The 20,135-nt window shown below is 42.6% G+C and overlaps 1 protein-coding gene across 1 annotated transcript; it reads left to right on the forward strand.

Moving 5' to 3' along the window:
• The first annotated feature begins 1,855 nt into the window (after positions 1-1,855).
• Positions 1,856-19,092, forward strand: SAG (S-antigen visual arrestin). Its single transcript, XM_085070076.1, is given in 17 exon segments — positions 1,856-3,487; positions 4,058-4,118; positions 4,202-4,246; positions 4,536-4,729; positions 5,442-5,501; positions 6,603-6,670; positions 6,855-6,990; positions 7,309-7,393; positions 8,601-8,673; positions 10,289-10,426; positions 10,726-10,803; positions 11,698-11,721; positions 12,139-12,207; positions 12,242-12,247; positions 18,143-18,217; positions 18,219-18,277; positions 18,280-19,092. Coding segments are annotated over 17 exon segments (1,551 nt in total). The 5' UTR covers positions 1,856-3,244; the 3' UTR covers positions 18,417-19,092.
• The last annotated feature ends 1,043 nt before the right edge of the window (positions 19,093-20,135 follow it).

Raw genomic sequence — 20,135 nt, forward strand, 5'->3', positions numbered from 1 at the left:
ACATTTCTTTAAAAACACAAAAACCCTTGTTGAAGATGTTGCTCTGGTTCCAGCTTCAGAGTAATGAAGCAAAGTCTTCAGCTCTTCAATGTACAAATTTAATAACTAAGAGCCATCACTGGCCGCCCTCCTTTTTTCATAAGAAAATAAGCTTCTATCCAGCTCATGGAAGTAGGAACTGTAGCAAAAATAAAAAGTTGGGCATTCTGAACAGTTTCTAAAGGCTTTTAAAGGAAGATATTTTTTCTTCTGCCTGTTGCAGTGGCAGATGGTCCTTGAAAAGGCACCTGCCACGAGTCCAGGTGACCTTGGTTACTGCAGGAAAGCAGATCACAAATTGGCAAATCAGCATGATGAAAGATTATTGGGAGATTAGCATAAAAGAAACTGCAGGGTCTGCTGAGTAGGATCAGAATGGGTTTAGGATGTTTATAATTTAGGCTGCTACACTTGTGTTTTTCTACAGCATAGACACATCTTACACAAAGGGTTTTGTTTGGCCCATTGATGCTGTTATGAAGCAGGTTAATAATGAAGGATAATGGCCAGCTAGCTAAGTCCTTAAGCATTTTAGATTAAAGTTCCTTAGCACCACAAGGTATGTAAGCAATTCTAGTGAGCAATTTTAACTTTTTTCCTACATTTTGATTTCTTCTATTGCCTCCTTTTCTGCTTCAGCCTGCAGAGAGAAGAAGAGCAAGTGAAGGTACCAGCAGTGCAGAGGTGGCTGTAGCAGTTTTGCTGCCAGAGGTGGAGCTGCCCTGCAAGTGGTTTTGGGGGTGGTTTGGGCATCTTTCTCTGGATTTAGGGTGCACTAGGAACATGTGTTAGGGAGAAGCTGCTTCCAAGATCCCCTGACAATGTTTGCAATGGCAAATGTACCAACAGGAATGCTAATCCTCTCTTGGAGGACTAATAACCCTGCAGTGGCTACAGCACAGACTTCTACAAAACCAGCTTCCTCCCTTTTGTTTTTGCAAAGTGTGACTGAGTAGAACATGTCTGGGGTTTCTTCCATACTCCTACTGTCAGGACCTGACTTTCCTTCTGCAGCACAGGCAAATGTGAATTTCTGTTGTTCCAGCCTGGCTGGTTTGTGTTGGCCAGAGTTGATTAGAGTAGTGATTAGCTCTCCAAATATTCCACCTCCAGTTAATAAAATGTTGCTGGAAGCCTGAAAGAGCTGAGTAACGCTGGTTCTGTCATTCAGTTTTTGGAATAATTTGTGTAACCCAGGCCACTATACTCAGGCAAATGTCAGTGATAGTTTGTGAAAAACAAGCTTGGTTTGTGACTGAAAGATTGCTTGAGCAGGAGGGAGCTGTTCAGCTGGCAAGTGGACAGGAGGATATCATGTGGTCCTTGTAATCAAATGAACAGATGCAGCCAGAGGAAAGCTGCAGCTGTTCCTGCAGCTCGCAAGCCAAAGTTATACATAGTGTTGTGCAAAACCCCAGGGCCAAATTCATTGGTGGGGGGAAAACTACTCTTGAAAGATTAATTAACAGAAAAGCTAAAGTTAATTGAAATACCTGTGTTTCTTAAATCCTGGATGTTGTGCCTTTATAAGTAAATTGAGGAGGGGGTTGTACAAGTCAGCAGTGTAGTGTTTTGCATCAGCATGTCAGTTGGATGCTGTTGAAGCAGTAATATGTAAATTGCTTAGTGATCATGAGAGTAATGCATTGTTCTCAGTGTGTGACAATCCATCAAAATGGAATTTGAGTGTTTTATAAACTTTTTCATAAATGGCTCTTTGTTCAGTTTCTTACCAGGCTGCATGTCTTGCAGCCCTAGGAAGGAGGAGATAGAGCTTTAGAATAAATAAAGCTGCTTTCAGTAGCTGTCTTGTGCTACATAAGTCTGTAGTCTTTGCAAAACATGTGAGTAGGACATTGCAGACCTCTTCACTGACTGAGTGTCCTTAGGTAAGGCCTTATGTTGCTGACTTCAACAGTTTCCAGTTGAATCTTAGTCCAGGTACAATGTTTGCTCTTGGAGAAGGATTAATGCTTGAAATCCTGGATGGATGCAACTAGAGACAAGCTTTCAAATCCCCTACAAATTGTCTTCCTTGTTTGTGAAGAGAGCAGTCATTCCCTTTGGTAGATGCAAAGAAGCATAGGACACAGCTGCCTTGGAAAACTCATCTTTCTTCGGTAATTTAGAAGTTCCCATCACGGTGGAACTCCTGTGCCATTTGGAACACAGCAAGGTATGTAATATTATTTGCTGATGTGTTTCTTTGACTCAACAGCATGAGTAGCATGTCTAGTCAGCAACAACTACTGGTCTGGGCTTGAAAAACCTACTTCATAAAGATAGACATGCTTACATGTGTATGGTCTGTTTATAATGTCTTGCATTCTTTCCAGCTTTCCAAGAAGCCAAGTATTTCCTTTTTCTATGGTTTGTTGTCTGCAAATAGGTGCTAGAAACTGTTTTACTCTTGAAGCAGTTTTAAAATGGGAAAGCAAGCTGAGAAATAGAATAGGAGCAAACTGCAAGGACAGTCATACACCTTCAGAGCCAGGGTCTGTCTAACACAGAGCTCTCATTCACACAGCTCTGATGGTGAGGAGTGGGCACATGTGGCATCATCCCTTCCTGATGCTGCTTCTCTGCCTCGGAGCCTTACAGGGTTAAGGGTGCTTCTGGATCATTGTCAAACAGCTGCCAAAATCTTTCTTTTCTGTGAATGTGTCTAATCCTGTGGTTTAATTTAAATTGGTGATTTTCAGAGCCACCTTGAATCTTCTGTTAACTGGGGAAATGCTTCGCCTTATTTTGAATTTAATGTCTAGTCATTAACTGGATGCTATTTTATGAGTTACAGCAAAATGAATATCTCTTGTGTCCTTGTGGTCTCCCCTTTCTCCCTTCTCTTCTTTTTTCTACCCCTTCTCCTCTATTTCCCCCTTCTCTTCTTTTTCCCCCTTTTCTCCCCCTCCTCTTTTTTTTCCTCCTGAATAATTTTTATTCCATCTGTTTTTTATCTCTCAGGTGCAAGCTGTTCTCTACCCCTAAGTTTGTTGCCTTTCTGGGCAGGTGGCTGGACTGTTCTATTCTTAAGGTCCATTCTGGTTTGAGATCAGTGCTACTCTGCCCATAATGGGTTGCACTGAGTTCTGGTTGAGGAAAATGCAGCAGTACTGATGAGTTCTCGTTTGGGGGTTGGTCGGACTCCTTATCAATCATCACAAACCACCTTGGTAGCTTTTAGACAGAGCCACCATTTGGATGTATGAGGGGTTCTGAAACAGCACAGGAGTACAGTGCTTTACTCACTGCTTTTATCTCATCCACCTATTTTTCCCAGACATTTAGGGCAGGACATTTTGGAGCAGAAAAGCTTCACTCACCCACAGTCACATCCCCATCTTTGACCATGAGCTGCCCTGAGTCTCAAAAGACTGTGATGGGTGGGAAGAATACTTGTTCTACTCAAAAACAAGTTGTCTTCAAAAAAAGCACCCGTGACAAAGCTGTGAGTACTGTAATAATGGGCTTATTTAGGTTTGAGTTTTACCTGTAGTCAGACTGTAACCTTACTAGAAAGCTCTTTCCTGTCCTCTTTATCTTTTTTCTGAAGAAGGACCTTGAACCATATTTAGAACTAAGTCTGAGGAGATGATGTAAAGAGCTCTTAGTGTTATAAGCTTTTCATGTGTTATAATACCAGAGGAAGGTAGCTCACCTCACTCTCCTCTTGGGTTGTACTTCTGCTGGTAAATGCTTAAAACAAAGCTGATTCATTGTCTTTCCAATCCGATAGCACCAAAAATCTTTCAATCTACACTTCTTTGTCCCATATTTTTGTTGTACCTTTAGGAGCTAGTCTAGATCAGGTTTTCAGTTCTAATGTCTTGAAGCATGTCAATAATCCTGTTGAGTCTGGTGGGGGTTGCATGTTTGCTGGAAAAAAATTAAATATTCCATTTTAAATGGAATTTTTCTGATCTCTGCAAGTTTTATATCTCTCTGATGTGTGTGTGTCCCCCTTCCCTCAGCATACAACCACAAACATAGTTCAACTGTGGTCATCCTCTTCCCACAGCTGACCATATACCTGGGAAAGCGGGACTTCATTGACAACATAGGGAATGTGGAACCTGTAGGTAAGTCTGAAAGGTTATATGCTCCCCTTCCTGCTTTCAACCCTGCTTATCCTCTGTTAATCTTGATTTTTTTCCTCTTTCAGATGGTGTTGTATTGGTGGATCCTGCTATTATTGAGGGGAAAAAAGGTTTGAGGTTTTATGCAATGTGTATCTCAGAAATTGTTAATTGTCTTTCTGAGTGAGATGCTGAGGTAGAACCTTTTTATTCTTTTAAGCATACAAATGTAACTCTCTTCCCATTAATGGGCTTCTTATCAATGTAATGTCTGTTATTACACATGGGATAACTACTAACTGGCTTATGCAAGTGTTAAAATGAGTTTCCATGTCTCCCTAGTGCAGGAGATGTCCCCATCCCAGCCTGGCTGCACTGTTATCCTGCTGCATGTGTCACCTGTCCTGTGCTTCTTCCCAGTGTATGTGTCTTTCACTTGCGCATTCCGCTATGGCCAGGAAGACATAGATGTCATTGGCCTCACCTTCCGCCGGGACCTGTTCTTCTCCAGGGTCCAGGTGTACCCACCTGCTGACAAGCCAGAGTCTCTCACCCACTTGCAGGAATCTCTGTTGAAGAAGTTGGGGGAAAATGCTTATCCCTTTTTCTTTACAGTAAGTATCTCAGAAGAGCCTCTGATTCTCTTCTTGTCTGTACTTAACGAGGCTGTTGAGGCCTGGTGATGGGCTGAAGATGGGGATTAATAGTGAATTCATGTTCTGCAAGTTCCAATTTCAAGTGACAGATGGTTTTCTTCTTGCAATCCTGAGAGATAAAGTGCAAGAAGATCCAAGAAGATCCTAACTGTGCAGTGATCACAGCAATGTGAAAAGTGTTTTCTTTGAAAAGGCAAGGGAAATTGCAATGGCTGTATGCTAGCAACAGCCTCATACACCCTTGCCTTCCCTTTCCTGAGGGACTGAAATACTTCATACCATTACCCCAGTGCCAAATCTTTTTCTGTTAAAAACTTTGTGGATCAAATAAGCAGATGGAAAGCTCTTTACCAGATGTTGTCAGCAAATGACAGCTGACTGCCAAAGTCTAACAGGAAGTCCTTTCAGTACTGTCAGTCACACGTCTGCCTTAGTGTTCCTGAGGAAGATGCAGGTTGTGCATGGACTTTTTTTTGATTCTTTCTTGACTGTTAAAGTATCTTTTGGAGGAGAAGGCTTTGTTCATACAAGTATACTAGCCAGAATTCCAAAGGATTACTGCATTACAATGAGTGACCCTTTGTCTTCAGGACTGCTTTTGTGAGTAGTATGTTACCAAAAACGTCTGTGTACTGGTGCTTTGGGGCATTTTCTCTTCTTCCTCCCACAGTTTCCAGATTACTTGCCTTGCTCAGTCTGTCTGCAGCCTGGACCTCATGATGTTGATAAGGTGAGACCAGTGGGACACTTGTGCCTGTTGTGCTTAAGGAAAGTCAAATGGACAAAAGTCATGTGAATTTGTCTAGCTTGGTAGCAGGAGAATGTGATACTGATTTTACTGTGCTATGCCACAAATGCCAAGAACTAAGAACAAGTGTGTGTCACAGAGCTGGAGCTGAAGTCCTCAAAATAAGAAAGGGATTGCAGACGAATAGCAAGACTACAAAATCCGCAGTGCTGTAGCTTCCTTAAGACTACCACATGATTTGTGGGTTGGCTGCACATAAAATGATTGTGGCTGTGAGGCTACATGAAAGAAAAGGAGACTTGAGTGCTTAAAATCTCATGGATTGCTATAAATAACATGTATTAAGACCTGCTCTGAATTAATTGCAGAGAAGAGCAGCTTGTACATATGTGTAAACAGAAAAAACACAGTGGAGTAAAAGTCACTAAATAATGACATGTTCTGCAAGATTTCTGATACTGTTAAAAATAATATTTTTATACTTGACTGGGTGCTTGTCTGGACAGCAGAAGTAGGTAATCAGCCAGGCAAGGTGGGATGAGTATCATAGAATATAATGGAAAATGGATGAGCTGTGTTTTATGCCAGGGAATGATATTCTAGCAAAACGGTCTCTGTAGAAAGTTATGTGGCACTCACACAGGTGTCCCACAGTGCTATAAACCAGTTAAAGCAAAGGTTAGCTTGGCCTAATAATTTCCACTCCTTAGATTCTGGTATCGGCATTACAAAGCCAACTCAGAAATTCAGTTCAGAAACCCAGGGCAGGCCAGAGAGCATTGCACATTGGTCAGTCTTATGATGTGACCTGCTCTCACAGGAAGCCTTTCAGGAGTAGGGATGTCATATTTCAGAGGCTGGGATCAAGCCTCATTTATCAGAAGCACCATGGAACAGGTGGATGTGCCAACATCAGTTGTCAGGGATGTCTATGACAATGGTGGGAGGCCAGAAGAATTTGGAGCTGGCAGGAGTCTGCCAAGTTCTGGTGTGCAGAAAGATACTGAAACATCTGCAGATGTTCCTGTCTTCTGACCCTGATTTCACAGCTGTTCTCTCTCTCTCTCTCTCTCTCTCTGGCAGACTTGTGGGGTGGACTTTGAGGTGAAAGCTTTCTCAACAGAAAATGTAGAAGAGAGACTCTATAAGAGGTATCAGAACATGTGTCTCTCTTCAGCTTTACCTTAAAGGGGATGAGTGATCCAGTGATGCACCTTGGTTGTTTGTTCAGCTTTACGCCCTCCTTGTCAGTGACTTCTTTGGTGTGAGCACATGGGAATGCTTGGCACCTGCCAAGCACCAGGTGTCACCATGTTGTCCTCTGCTGCTCCCCAGGAACTCTGCTCGTCTGCTGATCCGCAAGGTACAGTATGCTCCAGAGAAGCTGGGACCCCAGCCTTGTGCGGAGAGCACCTGGCAGTTCTTCATGTCCAACAAGCCCCTGCACCTGAAAGCTTGCCTCAGTAAAGAGGTGAGGGGGTATTTGCCCCGGGGCTGGGGACATCATGGTATCTGCAGGCCAGTGGGCATTTTGCTGCTTTCTTAACTGAGACTGAGTTGTCCCAGCACTCAAGGGCTCTAATGTAATTTCTGTCAGTGGCTACTGCTAGGGGTGGCTGCAACCCTGTTACCAAACACATTTGAAGTCCTTGAAGAATGGTCATGAATCACTGGGAGGGATCATCTTCCCCTATCTGGCCTCTGTGAGGTGTAATCTGGGGGAACTAGAGGTGTTTAGGGCTTGGAAGAAATCTTCTGGCTGGATTTCTGAGCATCACATTCCTTCTAGGTATACTACCATGGTGAGCCCATTCCAGTCACTGTCACCATCAATAACAGCACGGAGAGAACAGTGAAGAAGATCAAAGTCCAGGGTATGTTTTTACTGTTGTTTGGGATTCTTTGAGCACAATAGGACTGAAAGAGAGCCAGAATTTAGTGCTTGTAACAGTTTAAGAAGGCAATTGGGGATGTCAGGAATTTGTTCCTCCCTACTGTGTGCTGCTGTTTCTTTGCTGTTCATCAAGTGAAGCACTGCAGCCTTTTTCCTGACTTGTGGTTACTTGTATGCTTTAATTTCAGGCACCAGATTGTCCCCTCTAGAAAAAGAGAAAGGGTCTGGCACCTGCAGTGGGCAATGCAAGTGTGGGAAAAGTGGGGGAAAATCCACCCTTTTGAGAGGTCAGTGGGAAGGGCTCTATGTCAGTGCGATACTCCTGCTAACTGTGAATGTGCGTAGATCACATACAGCTTTGCCTGGTGTTCCAGAAACCTCTGGCAGTGTGAGAAACAGCCACTCTGTCAGCATTCCTCCTAAAGAAGCTGACAGCAGAGGCTGAGTTTCAGTGCTGTACCCATGTTTTATCTGTCGCACTACATGTTTTCATTCCACAAGCTGCAGAGCTGAGGAAGACAATCTGAAAGACAAAGGATGGAGAAGAGAAGGCATGGAGGGAACAAAGTGGCTGATGCTCCTACAGAACTGTAGGAGAGAAAGCTGTTTCAGTGCTAGTCTGGGATGTACTGTGGTTCCCAAATATTTTTAGGCTGATATACCTCTGTTAGGCTTAAAGACCTTGTTGATCCCAGATTCTCTCCTTATCAGTGTTTCAGTCAGAATTACCTCGGTGTTTTTGTTTCGGATTCGAGAATATATGCCATTTGTTACCACAGGCTCTTGACCACAGTCTGTGCTGATACTGTCTCCTGAATGCACATGCATGGGCTGTAGGCCCACAAGAGACATCAAGACCAGAGATAAATGCAGACCTAAACAGAGAAGGTAGAGGGACATGTTTATAATGGAAAGAGAGGATCCCAAGAGAAACTATGGGTTATTGACTTTCTGTTGTCTCCAAATCAAGGCCAAGTACCTTTCAGGGAAGACAGACTTTGGCCATTGGTGTGCTGTTGGTCTCTATCCAGGTCAGGCTATCTGACCTGGTGGTTCCTTCAGGCTCTAAATAAATGGGGTTTTCTGCTGTCTTCATCATGTTTCCCATTCCTGAGACTTGGGAAGCAACTGTATTGTTTGTGGTGTGTGCATACACCTAAGTGTCTGCTTTCTCCTTTATCTCTCAGTGGAGCAGGTGGCCAATGTGGTGCTGTACTCCAGTGACTTCTATACCAAAGTGGTGGCTGCTGAGGAAGCACAGTGAGTGAATGCTCCTCCTCTTTCATACCCTTTTAATTACCCTCATCATCAGTTATGGGAAGTTCTCAAAATTACCGTCTGGCAATCTCCTGCTGTTACCATGCTGTCTCCTCTTACCTCACGTGTGCCCCACTACTCGTACACTCTGGATGCAGCTAGTCCCCTTTTCACAGAGCAGCAGGGATCCTCACGTTTTTTCAGGGATTGGGGAGGTTGCAGAAAACGTTTGAAGAGTAATTACCTACCAGACAAGTTTAGCAGGGGCAGCAGAAGGTTCCCCATTGCTGGAAATTTTTAAATAGAGATGCAACACTTCCCTGAAAGGTGCTGCTTTTTGAGTGGAAGTCATGGACACCCTTGCTTGAGCAAAAGCATTTCATTTCGTTCCTTCTGGCCTGAAAAAGCCCATGGAAACCTTGAGCCTGTTGAAGTTATGGAGAACCACTTGCTTTTTTCACCACTGGCAGTGCAGCTCTTAACCTCACGCTGTGAGGAGGGTTGGGCACACCCAGATACTTTATATTTGTCTGGTGTTCTGCTCTGTAGTTTATGCATGTTTTGTGTTCACTATTGGTATTCTCAGCTAGGATTCATTTTGTCCAAATTCAGAGGTCTGCAGCACAGAGGAAGTGGCCTCAAGTTGCACCCAAGAAGATGTAGGTTGGATATTAGGAAAAATAGATGTGACACTTGGGGACAGTTCACTGGTGGCTTTGGCAGTGCTTGCAGTGGACTTGATAATCTTAAAGGGGTTTTCCAACTGTCCCGGGTTAATGATAAAACTCTCTCTCCTCCGAGAGCGAAGGGCCCCGAGACCCTCTCCCCCACCCACAACAGAACCGCTTAGATGGAAGTGAAGAAAAAACTATTTATTTAACAAAACCACGCAGAGTGCCCTACAAGGCACAGGGGAAGGGGAAAACCAAGGTGAAAAGGAGTTATTCAACCTGATTAAAAAGTTCTTTCCCTCAGACGCAGCCCCTCTCCTCCTCGCCCCGCCCCGGGGCCGGGTGGAGCTCCCTGAGAGCTCTGCTGTCCTCTGGCCCTCTTGGGTCTCCGGGTGACAAAGCAGATTGAAGAAAAGGGGTCCAAACGAGGAAAAAAAAAAAGAGAAGAAAAAGAAAAAAAAGAACCGGAACAGAGCTCACTCCGACCGCCGTCCAGCGCGCAGTCTCTGCCGAGCCAAGAATCCTCCCCCGAAGCGAGGCTCGGGGAAAAAGTTTTCAAAACAACCCGCGTTTCTCTCTGCAGCATGAATATAGTTAAAGCGACAGGACCACACATTTTTCTTGAGCATATAAACCAATGACAGGGGATAAAGGATTATCATAACATCAATCCGAGACACCAACCTAAACTATTCTATTATTCTGTGGTTTTGACCTACTTTTCTGCCTTAATGTGAAATTAAGCATTTTCTCTAAGTGCTTGTTTTTCTCTGCTGATTTTAAAGGGAATTTTGCTGACTAGATTAGAGGTATACATCTGCATCGTTGACGACTGAATTTGGACAGATAAATTCCTCTCCTTTTGGGCAGCTTTGTAATCTGTTTTGAAGTTCTCCTAGTTGGGTGTGTAACAAATCAGAGCGTATCACTTCCATTCTTATTTTCAGGGAAAAGGTGCAGCCCAACAGCAGCCTGACCAAGACACTGACACTTTTGCCCTTGCTTGCAAATAACCGGGAGACACGGGAAATAGCTCTGGATGGAAAACTGAAGGATGAGGATACCAACTTGGCTTCTAGTACTATGTGAGTGGAAATTTAAATAGTCCCAGGTAGTGGGAGAGTTATAGAGAAGAGAGGAGGATGGAGGAGACACTTGTCTCAGGATTTTATAAAGGTGTGCCCACATGGGTACAGGTAGCAGCATTACTTACCCCATCTTGTTCATTCAGGGTGAACAATGACCACAGATCTGGAGAGATGTTGGCTGTACCTGAGGCTTGCCTGCTCTCCCACTTTCAGGATGCTCCCCTAGTTCTTGCTCCAGGCTGTCTTGTTGCTATGTTGCTGTGCCACCTCACACTACTCTCTGTTTTCTCCGGCAGTATTAAGGATGGAATAGACAAGACAGTGATGGGGATTCTGGTTTCCTACAAGGTCAAAGTGAAGCTCACTGTTCCAGGGTAAGTGTAACACACTTTTGGCTACATCTGCATGGAGTTAAGGAAGGAGAGTGTGTTAATGTCATTGATGGGTGGGTAGAGAGCAGAACAGTCCACCCCAAGAGAAAGGTTCCATGCCATAGGACATGAGGCTAGGAAGCATAAATTACTTGGAAATCAATCTTGGCCTATCCATAGAACTTGTCCTGAGCCAAAGGGTTTGTATTACTCTCCTTAGATACCATATAACTTTATGACTGAAGTAGGACCCTCTGGTTTGCATTGCAATTTTTGGTTTCAAAGCCATAACCTATTTTGTGGAAAGTGAAATGAAACTTTGTGTGAACCTTTATGTTGGCATTGCTCTGCTCCCAGAGCAGAAGGTGAAAACATCTGCCTGAGAGTCATAAATACTGCAGCTCAGGTTCTGTACTCGGCCAGCTTTCTGGGTAAAGCTGATGTTATCAACATGAGCTAGTTCCAGGATACAGTGCAAAAAAGGGCAAGGATATTGACTCTCACTGGTCACTGCTGGTTGATGCTGGTCACTGTTTGCATTTCTATTGCATTCATTTGTCCTTTCTAGTACAAAAATGCATCAAAGATTTGCCTAAAGTGTGATAAAATGCCTACTGCCTTCTATGGTCATCCATTTGTCTTCTGGCTCTTAGAAAAGGGGCCACGCCCAACACTTGATCAGAAGTTCAAAAACTTAGACTCTTTCTCCATGGGAATGGCATGGAAAATTAAAGCTACGTTTTTAAAAAACAAGTTCAGTTGAATTTGTGGCAAGTAGAGAACAGTGTATGAGGAAAAAGTGATTTCAGTAGTCCACCCATAAAACAGCAGTTGCTGGAGCACCAAAATGGAAAGGCATTAAATATGCTTAGTTTTTCTCCTTGTTTTCTTTTGTAGCATGCTGGGAGACCTCACTTCCAGGTAAATCTCATCTGCCTTTTCAGACAATGCAGTCCTGGTTGTTAGCATCTTTTTATTCTCTTTCTTATTCCCGTTCCCATCTCCTTAAAAAAGTAACTATCCCTTAAGCTATTAAAAGCAAGAAGTTTGTCGTTCAGCAGTGAAAATGAAGCAATTACAAAAATATATTTTGATTTTATATACATGCAAGTACATTCAGTACATAATAAACCCAGTCTATGAAAGTGGATATGCCTGGGATATATATGGAGAAATTGAAGCTTAACTTTTTTTGAGGGAAAAATTATGATTAGAAAAATATGAAGGAATGGGTGAAGCTGGAGCTGAGGACTCAGGCTGGCCTGAGGGGGAAAGGAGGCTGAACCAGGTGTGCATGTGGAGCTGTGGATCCTGATGCATTCTCTCTTCTCCCTAAAGTGAAGTGGGCACAGAGCTGCCATTTCGTCTCATGCACCCCAAACCTGATGAAAAGAACCAAGCAGGTCAGTTACACCTGATTTTTGCCTTTGTTCATTAACAGGCTCTGGTGAGATCTCACCATGGTAAGGCTTAGAGTGATTTATGCTACAAGAAAGCCTTCAGAGTCTACAAGACTCCAGTATGAACCTGCTCTGTGTGTTTGTGTGTATATATATATGTGTGTATGTATGTATGTATGTATCAACCTCCAGGCACTAAATAACAAAGAGCAGGGATGCTAAGATGGGAGAAAGTGGAAATGAGTCATGTTCCCTTTTCATCTTTCATCTCTGGAATCACAGCTCAAAGTAGAGGAGTTTGAGGAAGCGCTGCACAGTTAAATCTCATGACTATAGTGCAAAATATCCTACATGAAGCTGTCAGCAATTCCCAGCCAGACTGCAGTATAAGCAAACAACCCACACCTAACACACATGAGCATTGTACAAAGCAAAATACTTTTAAGCAAAGTGAAGAGGTGATAAAACTACTGATGATTTTTGAATCATTTTGTTGAATCATTTGAATTTTGAATCATTTGATTTTTGAGTCATTTGAATGATTTTGTTAGATTAATGTGGCATTTGCCTTGGTGTCTGTGATGTCATGACATGGCCTTCATATTCAGTGCTGATCCAAGGGGAACATCTCTTCAGTGTCAGGTCTATACAGAGAAGTCGGGGAACTCTATAATAGTGTAAGGAGCAAACCTTCCACAGGCATCTTGAGGCTTGGTATCAGATGCCAAAACCACAGGCTGCCAGGAGCATCCTCCCACATCCTCAGGCGCTGGCTGGCTCTGTTCTCCAGTAGTGAGCACCAGAGATTGCAATGTGCTCCTGACCCTGTGAGCAAGGTGCTCACACTTAATCAGAAACTCCTGTTCAGTATCTGAAGCATTCCAACTGCCAGACACACCAGCCCTTCCATGCTGGGCCTGTTACAGATGAGTCATCTTGTCCTGCCCTCTATACAGTGACAGAGTTTTGTGGGCTTCAAACAAAAGCCATAGCTGCTTTTGTGCTGCTATTTCTTTCTTTTTATTTTTCTCTTTGTGCCCAAACTGACCTAAAGCTGCTGTTTCTAAGAACATGAAACTGTAAAGTGATGGTGGAACCTGTAAGAAGAGTTATCCTGAGACAGATGCTTTGTTCTATACTGGAAGCATTAGAATGGGGTGACTTGAGTCCTTACTGTGTGAAATTGTTAGACAAATCAAGTGTGAGCAATGAGAAGAGAGCTGGTGATCCACTCCACATTCCTATGTTCTGGTTGGGAATCAAGCTTTGCTAATTACGGATGTGCTGGAGTGGACAAAGGTAGGTTTTATCTCTCCTGTAACAGTTGCACTACAGGAAACTCATTTGCCCTGGGAAGACCCCTGCTGTGAGCAGTGCCAGCACATTCTCTTGGTACAGAAGTGGTGAGGGGCTGGGATGGCACTGGTGATCCCAGGAGTGTCGCTGGTGAGGGCCATGTAGTGCCTGTGAGCAGCTCAGGAGCTTTCATGGAGACCAAGGAAAGCTTGAAAAATTCTAACAAGGCTCATCCAAAGGATTAGGCAACTGTAAAGAATTTTACATTTTTAGAGTGGTGTGAATTTTTTTTACATGAGCTTTTGGTGCTAAAAATGCTACAACCCCCTTTTTATTACTTTATACTTGTGGCAGAAGCATTTGTAGTATGAGAAAAAATGGAAGTCAGGCAACTCTTCCTTCTAAGATTGTTTCAAAGGAGGGCTGATGTACTCCTTTGTACAGTACACTCAAAAAGATATGGGCAGGTGACTTTACAAGGGAAATGGAGAGCTGCAGTATTTCTCAGATCACTTCCCCAGCACATCCTCTTACCAGAGGCACGGCCCACATATTGTTTGCTACATCAAAATCTCTAGGAGCATGCAGTCAGAAGTGTCAGCTACAGTCCATGCATTCTGTACAGATGGAAATACCAGATTTCTTATAAACTGAAAAAAAAAAAGCAGGTAGTTTCAGGATCTATCCCATGGGAAAGCCCTCCAAATGGTTAACTCAGGAAATAAATGCTTTATTTTAAAAGAAAGATACTCTAACATAACAGAAAATTTTTCCAAAGCCTGAATAGCTGACTTGAAAACTGTGCTGGAATGTGGTGTCTGAGCTTATTACAGGGAATAAAACAGTCTTCCATATGAAGCTGGTAAACTAAAATGCTTTTCAGTTTTATTGGCTGTTAGTTTTCAATGCACTATGCTTCCTCAGTTATCCCAGTTGTGGGCTCAGGCTTTTTAATTTTTATTCTACCACTTTAGCTCATGAACTCTGAGAAACATAATGTGTTTCATTAGTGAAATACTTAATATTACCTAATATTGATATTAGTGAAATATCTAATTTGGAATCAAGTGAATCAAGACTTGATTGCATAGATGGAGCTTCAATAAACAGTGTTTAGACTCTCAAAGGTCCCAAAAGATGGAATTTTTCTTTGTTGGCCTGTTAAGCAGCCTCTGCAGTGGGTGTGGGCAGGGGTGCATTCACAGGGAGTTTTGAGATCATTCCTTATCCTCTTTTCCTACTCCCTTTTGTTTTTACTGATGAGTCAGCAGTGACCAGTTTGCCTATTGCACCTTCCTGCTCACTTGGCTATCTTAGGGCATAGCTGGAAGACCAGAAAGAAGTCAGAGCAACCATCTTACGGAGTTAAAGCTGGAGCGGAAATAAAAAATGCCACATATTATGATTTGTTTTGCAGTGGGAGAATATCCTTTTCTCTAGCCAAGGTGATTTATGGCAGAAGTAAAATGTGTAGCATCAATGCATTTAATCACACAGGGCTGACTTGAGTATAGAACTTCAGAAACATAAGCTTCCCAAGAATATGATTTAATTTTTTCAGAGCCAAGCCAGGGCAAGTGTGAGCAAGTGTTGTGTGCTCTGTTTCACAGCTGATGCCTTTGCCCTCTCTAGTGGTCTGTGAGCAAGCTTTGAAGCATTCATCACTCAGCAAACAGCAGGTCTGTCACAGTCCATGGCTATTGCAGATTGCTTGATCTTTCTTCCCTGTGCCTGGAGGAGACAGAAAAGAAACAGCTTGCTACCCTTCCTTCCCCGAGTTTATTTATAACTTGATTCTCTTCGTCTTCTGGTAGGCCAGGATTTGCATGTTTCATGTATGCTGGTTTTGTGACTGGTTTTGGACCTATGTGGTTCACATGTGGCTATTTTTAGGCAAAGTAGCTCCTGTCACATTCCGCCTGTCTGTCTATTAATAGTCTGTCTATTAATAGTCTGTCTATTCCGCCTCTTGACAAAAAATGTGTAGGGATGTGTTTATTTTAAAGATAGATTCAAACTGGGCTGTGTCTCTTCATGCTCCCAAGACCTTTCCCAGTCAGCAGTTAGCCCAGAAGCTCCTGCTGCGTTTTCCTCAAGGCTGTGGTTTCAGCATGAGTTCTTTGGTCTGGGGTTTTCCTGCCCATCTCCTCATGTTTTACGTCTTGTGGGTCTATGTCTTGGACACTGGCCTTTGTTTTGGCTATTATTCAAGAAATAGTCATTTATCTGCTCCCTGGTTAAACTTGCACAAAAGGGCTGTTTTCAAGAAACCCAGGAATGCTTTGTCCCTCTAATGGTAAAGTAATACGTTCCCCATTTTGGTATTGTGACTTTCGGAAATTAGGAAATTTTAAAGCATTGAATGTCTTGTAAAATAACAAAACCTACTCTCCTTTTCTCCCCCATTAAGTTAAAAGAGGTTAAAAGCAAGTTTATAATGAAATTTACCATATGCTATGACTTCAACTATATTGAATAATTTCTGTTGCTGCATAATAAAAGTTTCCAGAAAACCCTCTGCAGAGAGGACGATGGTATTCTGGACCCTCATCAATCCCCCTCCCGTCCCAGCCCTCAAAAAACTGCCGGAATGTTAATTAAAAGAAGCAAAAGTCTACCCATTTTCTTAGAATTTTTCAATCTTATAATGTTAAATAAGCCGCAGGACAGCCAAAAAACTCCTGTTAGGGTGCAATTGTAGCACGTTGGAGGTAGTGTTGCAGCATGAAGGTGAAGAAGTGCATCTTGGAATGTAATCTTCCATCTGAGGTATATTTATAACCACTACTCTGCTGCCACACTATCTATGTATAAACTCAGTAATCATTTATCTGACAGTAAAGTATATGCTGAACTGAAACAATACTTATTCCCCTCTCACTCCATTTTGTAAAATCTGTTTCAAATTGCATTGGTGGGGATCTGACTCAGCTTCACCCACATCAGCGATATCCCTGTTCCCACAGTATTGAAAGTATCTCCAAGTGGGGAAAGAGAGCAGACTAAAGAACAAAAAATGGAAGGAAAAATTGAATGAGAATGATACTTTATATACTGGAAATTTTAGAAGTTCTAAATGTTTCATTTTAAATCCATTTCAATCAAGCATGCATGCCCTGAGACTTTCCACACTTCATCTTGGCTTCTGTGAGTAGAGGAAACCATCCTGGTCTGGATAGATGCCATCAGGAGTGTCTTTAAATGAGCCATCCTTTGTGGCATTTTGGCTGGAGTGGCCCCATTTGGCACGCTTTTAATGCTGACTTTTCCAGCAGTGCTTCTTGCAAGGGCAACGACTTGGTTGCCCTTGATTGCAGTGTGTGTTGTGGATAGGAATTCTCCAGGTAGTGAGTTATCCAGTCACTGAAGTGCCCCAGATCCCTGCTGACTTCTGTAGAACAAGGGTGCTTTGCTCCCTGACTCAAAGCCATGAGAAGTAAGCCAGTGAAGTGACTTTGCCTTGCTAAAATAACTGTGAGAACAGTAAAATCCCAGCAAATACAGTCTGTTCTGCTTATTTTAGGCTGTGCTGAAACAGCTTTCAAGGAATCCTGCTAGCAAGCAGGATTTGTTATAGTGTGGTTAGCAAAGATGCCACTAAAGAAACACAAATGCCAAAGGTCTTGAGACTATTTTTAGGGCAAGTTGAAATCAGGCGTGTTGCCTTAAAGGGCATAACCCACCTGATGAGAGATCCCTCAGGTATCTCTGTACTTTTACCTCTAATTTTAATACCTTCATGTTTATTGAACAAGAGCATTTTCTTCTCATCAGCTTACTTCTTCAATCACAGTCATAGAGCAGTTAAAGCTGACATCATGTACTCAAGCACTGTCATCTTGGAGTCTAGGTGTGTGCACAGATATCTCCCACAGCTGTGACCACCAGAAAGCATAGATGGGAAAATCTGTCTTTGTTCCTCAGCCCTTCAGATGGCTTGGGCAGCTTTGCTGGAATGCTTTTCCATTTGGGAGATCAAGTTTTACCTCATCAGATATATGTATGGACATTTTGAGACTTTTTGGAATTCTATTTATACTGCTGCAAATCTTGCTTCTTGTCACTGCTCTGATTTGTCAGTCTGTACATTTTTGCATTAAACATTTTGCAAATGTTTTAGCATCTGCTGTTCTGACTACCCAGTGTGTCTTTTCTCCTCCTTTGCTGCATGCTGATGACTGCAAGGAAGGATGGGTAAGTTTCTTTTAGTATTTCACATTCTAGCTGCACTTGTGCGTTGACTCTTTTAAAAACTCCTCAAAATTGTCAAAAAATCCCCAGCTTAAAATCCAAAGTGATCAAGTTACTGTGGCCTGACAAATGACTGCTCTGAGTTAAACAGCAGTGACTGACCATGTGAAGATAGATTAAGAGATCATGTTTCACCTCACAGCACAAAAACACCCAGGAGGTGTGTGTTTGTGTTCAGCTGATGCCCTGGAGCTCAAAGTTTCAGGAACTTAATAGGTTAGACCATGTGTCTCTATTTTAGATAGAAGGAATAAGGATGAAAGGTTTCATATTTTATTCCTAGACAGAGACCCTTTCAGGCTCTAGGCTGTCTCTGGAATGGATGTGATTCAGTACAGATGAAAACATCTTTAGTTTGTGTCTTGACTTGCTCAGTCAACTGCTTTTCACGTTAGCTAGAATAGCACCAGTGAAGATGATGCTTGTGGGAATGTGATCCAAATCCCTTTGGAGACAAAGGAAACATTACCAGTCTGTTCTGTGCTTCTCTTCTTCCTCCTATGCATTGCCTCTAGTCTACTGGGGTAAAAAATGGGTAACGTTGTTTTGAAAGACCTGTGTTTCTTCCATTGCAGTAAAGCAGAGCTGGTATTCGAGGAGTTTGCTCGTCAGCAGCTAAAAAATACACCTGATGAAGAGGACAAGAATTTGCATTTAACTGATGAGTGACTAAAAGAACAGGCTGACAGAGGAGTTGTGTAGTCTGCCTTCAATTAGAAATGTAGGACCTAAGTTCTAGTAATCTGCATGTTCTCAGTTCATGCATGGTCTTCCATGGATCAGCCCTGAGGTCAGTGAACATGACATCAGGAATTTCTATTGCTTATTACAAGGTTCATCTCTGGATGAATGTGGCAAACACAACACCTGGTGCTTACTCAAGCTACCAGAGGCAGACAGAATGGCTGCCATGTCATGACTTCTGCTTTCAGGACTGCCTAATAAAAAAGTTGGTTGCTATCAGCACTGGTGAAAGCTTAAATGAGGGTTTATGCAGCCTGCCTGGAGTTACTCAGTGTAAGAGTCTATGACTTTCAAGTGCCAGTGAACCAAATTCCAGCCTGGAAGGCTGGCTTGCAGCCATGGTAGATTCATCAAAGTTTCTCAGCGGATTGTAGAAAACTGATTTTATTTCCTTTTTGTTGCTTTTGCATTTATGCTTTACCAAATTCAGCCAGTGGATTTTTTCAGTGCTTACATTGTCCACCTGTGGCTTACATTCACTTCCTGTATCATTAAATGTCTTGCAAGTTGTCTCCCACAGCAGAGACAACACTGATACACAATATTCGCTTTCTAGCAATCTGCTTAACAACCACGTTATTAAAGATAAATGTGCACTGTCCGTGAATTGCTTAAAGCTCCCTATATACAACCCCAAACAGAAATGCAAATCTAGACAGAGCCTGTATTTAATCCAGTTTCCTGTAGGCAACTGCTTCAAAAGAGGGTGCAGGAAGATTAAGGAGGAAATTATGGCACAGCCTTCCCTGAGGAGCCTTTCCCAACATCCATCTGCCATCAGTTGGTTTATGCTCTAAGAAATGGAACTGTGTTCTGCAAACTTTGTTTCTCATGTTGATCTGGATATTCTCGTTGTCCATGTCATATCTTTACTTGAATTTCACTTAGGTTTTAGCTGAAGTGAGTTGCATCAGCTAGTTACATTTTGCAGGTAAAACAATTGGTGTTTCCTTTTTCTCATTTTTCTCCTTTTGCTTTAAATCTGCTTTTCAGTGTCCCTGATTTAAATTCTCCTGGGAAGTCTGAATGCAGGGCACACATTTATTAATACACGCTTATGTTTCCCAGCCTACACTCTGGATAATGGAATTAAGAACTTCACACTTTTATCTGTTCGCTTCTGTAAACTGGTCATGATTAAGATGCTGGAACCACTGAGTTAAGACCACAGCTCATTTGAGGTTTCCATCAGTGCTCTCCTCTCAGTGCTGTCCATTAGTCACAGATGTCTCACCTTAGCTGAAATTGCAAGATGCACAGTGTTTGCTCTGCACTGGTGGCTTTGCTGTTAAAGGAACCTGGCCAGTTGCAGATATTTGTGATCAGAATAATTTCTGTGTGATTTCAGCTTTGGGGGAGGGTCAGGTATTCACACCTGGATGTCTGGGAAGGCTTTTCCCTGGTATTTTTATTACTAATTTGTTGGTGGCATGAGAGCACACGGAAGATACAGTAAGGTTGAACAAATTGCTGGTTGTGAATACGCTGGAGAGCAGGAGTTCAGAAAATCCTTTAAAGCTCTAAGAGCAGGAGGGTAAACAGACTTTACCCTTCAAAGTGCATCTTTTTTCACGAAGGTGTTTCCTTCAGTGTTTCTGGCTACTGGATATGTAAGTATGGGACTAGTAAACTCAGAGATCTGAT

The sequence above is a fragment of the Lichenostomus cassidix genome, chromosome 9 (assembly GCF_008360975.1).
Source record: "Lichenostomus cassidix isolate B80296 chromosome 9, HeHo_3.0, whole genome shotgun sequence".
NCBI classification, from domain to species: domain Eukaryota; kingdom Metazoa; phylum Chordata; class Aves; order Passeriformes; family Meliphagidae; genus Lichenostomus; species Lichenostomus cassidix.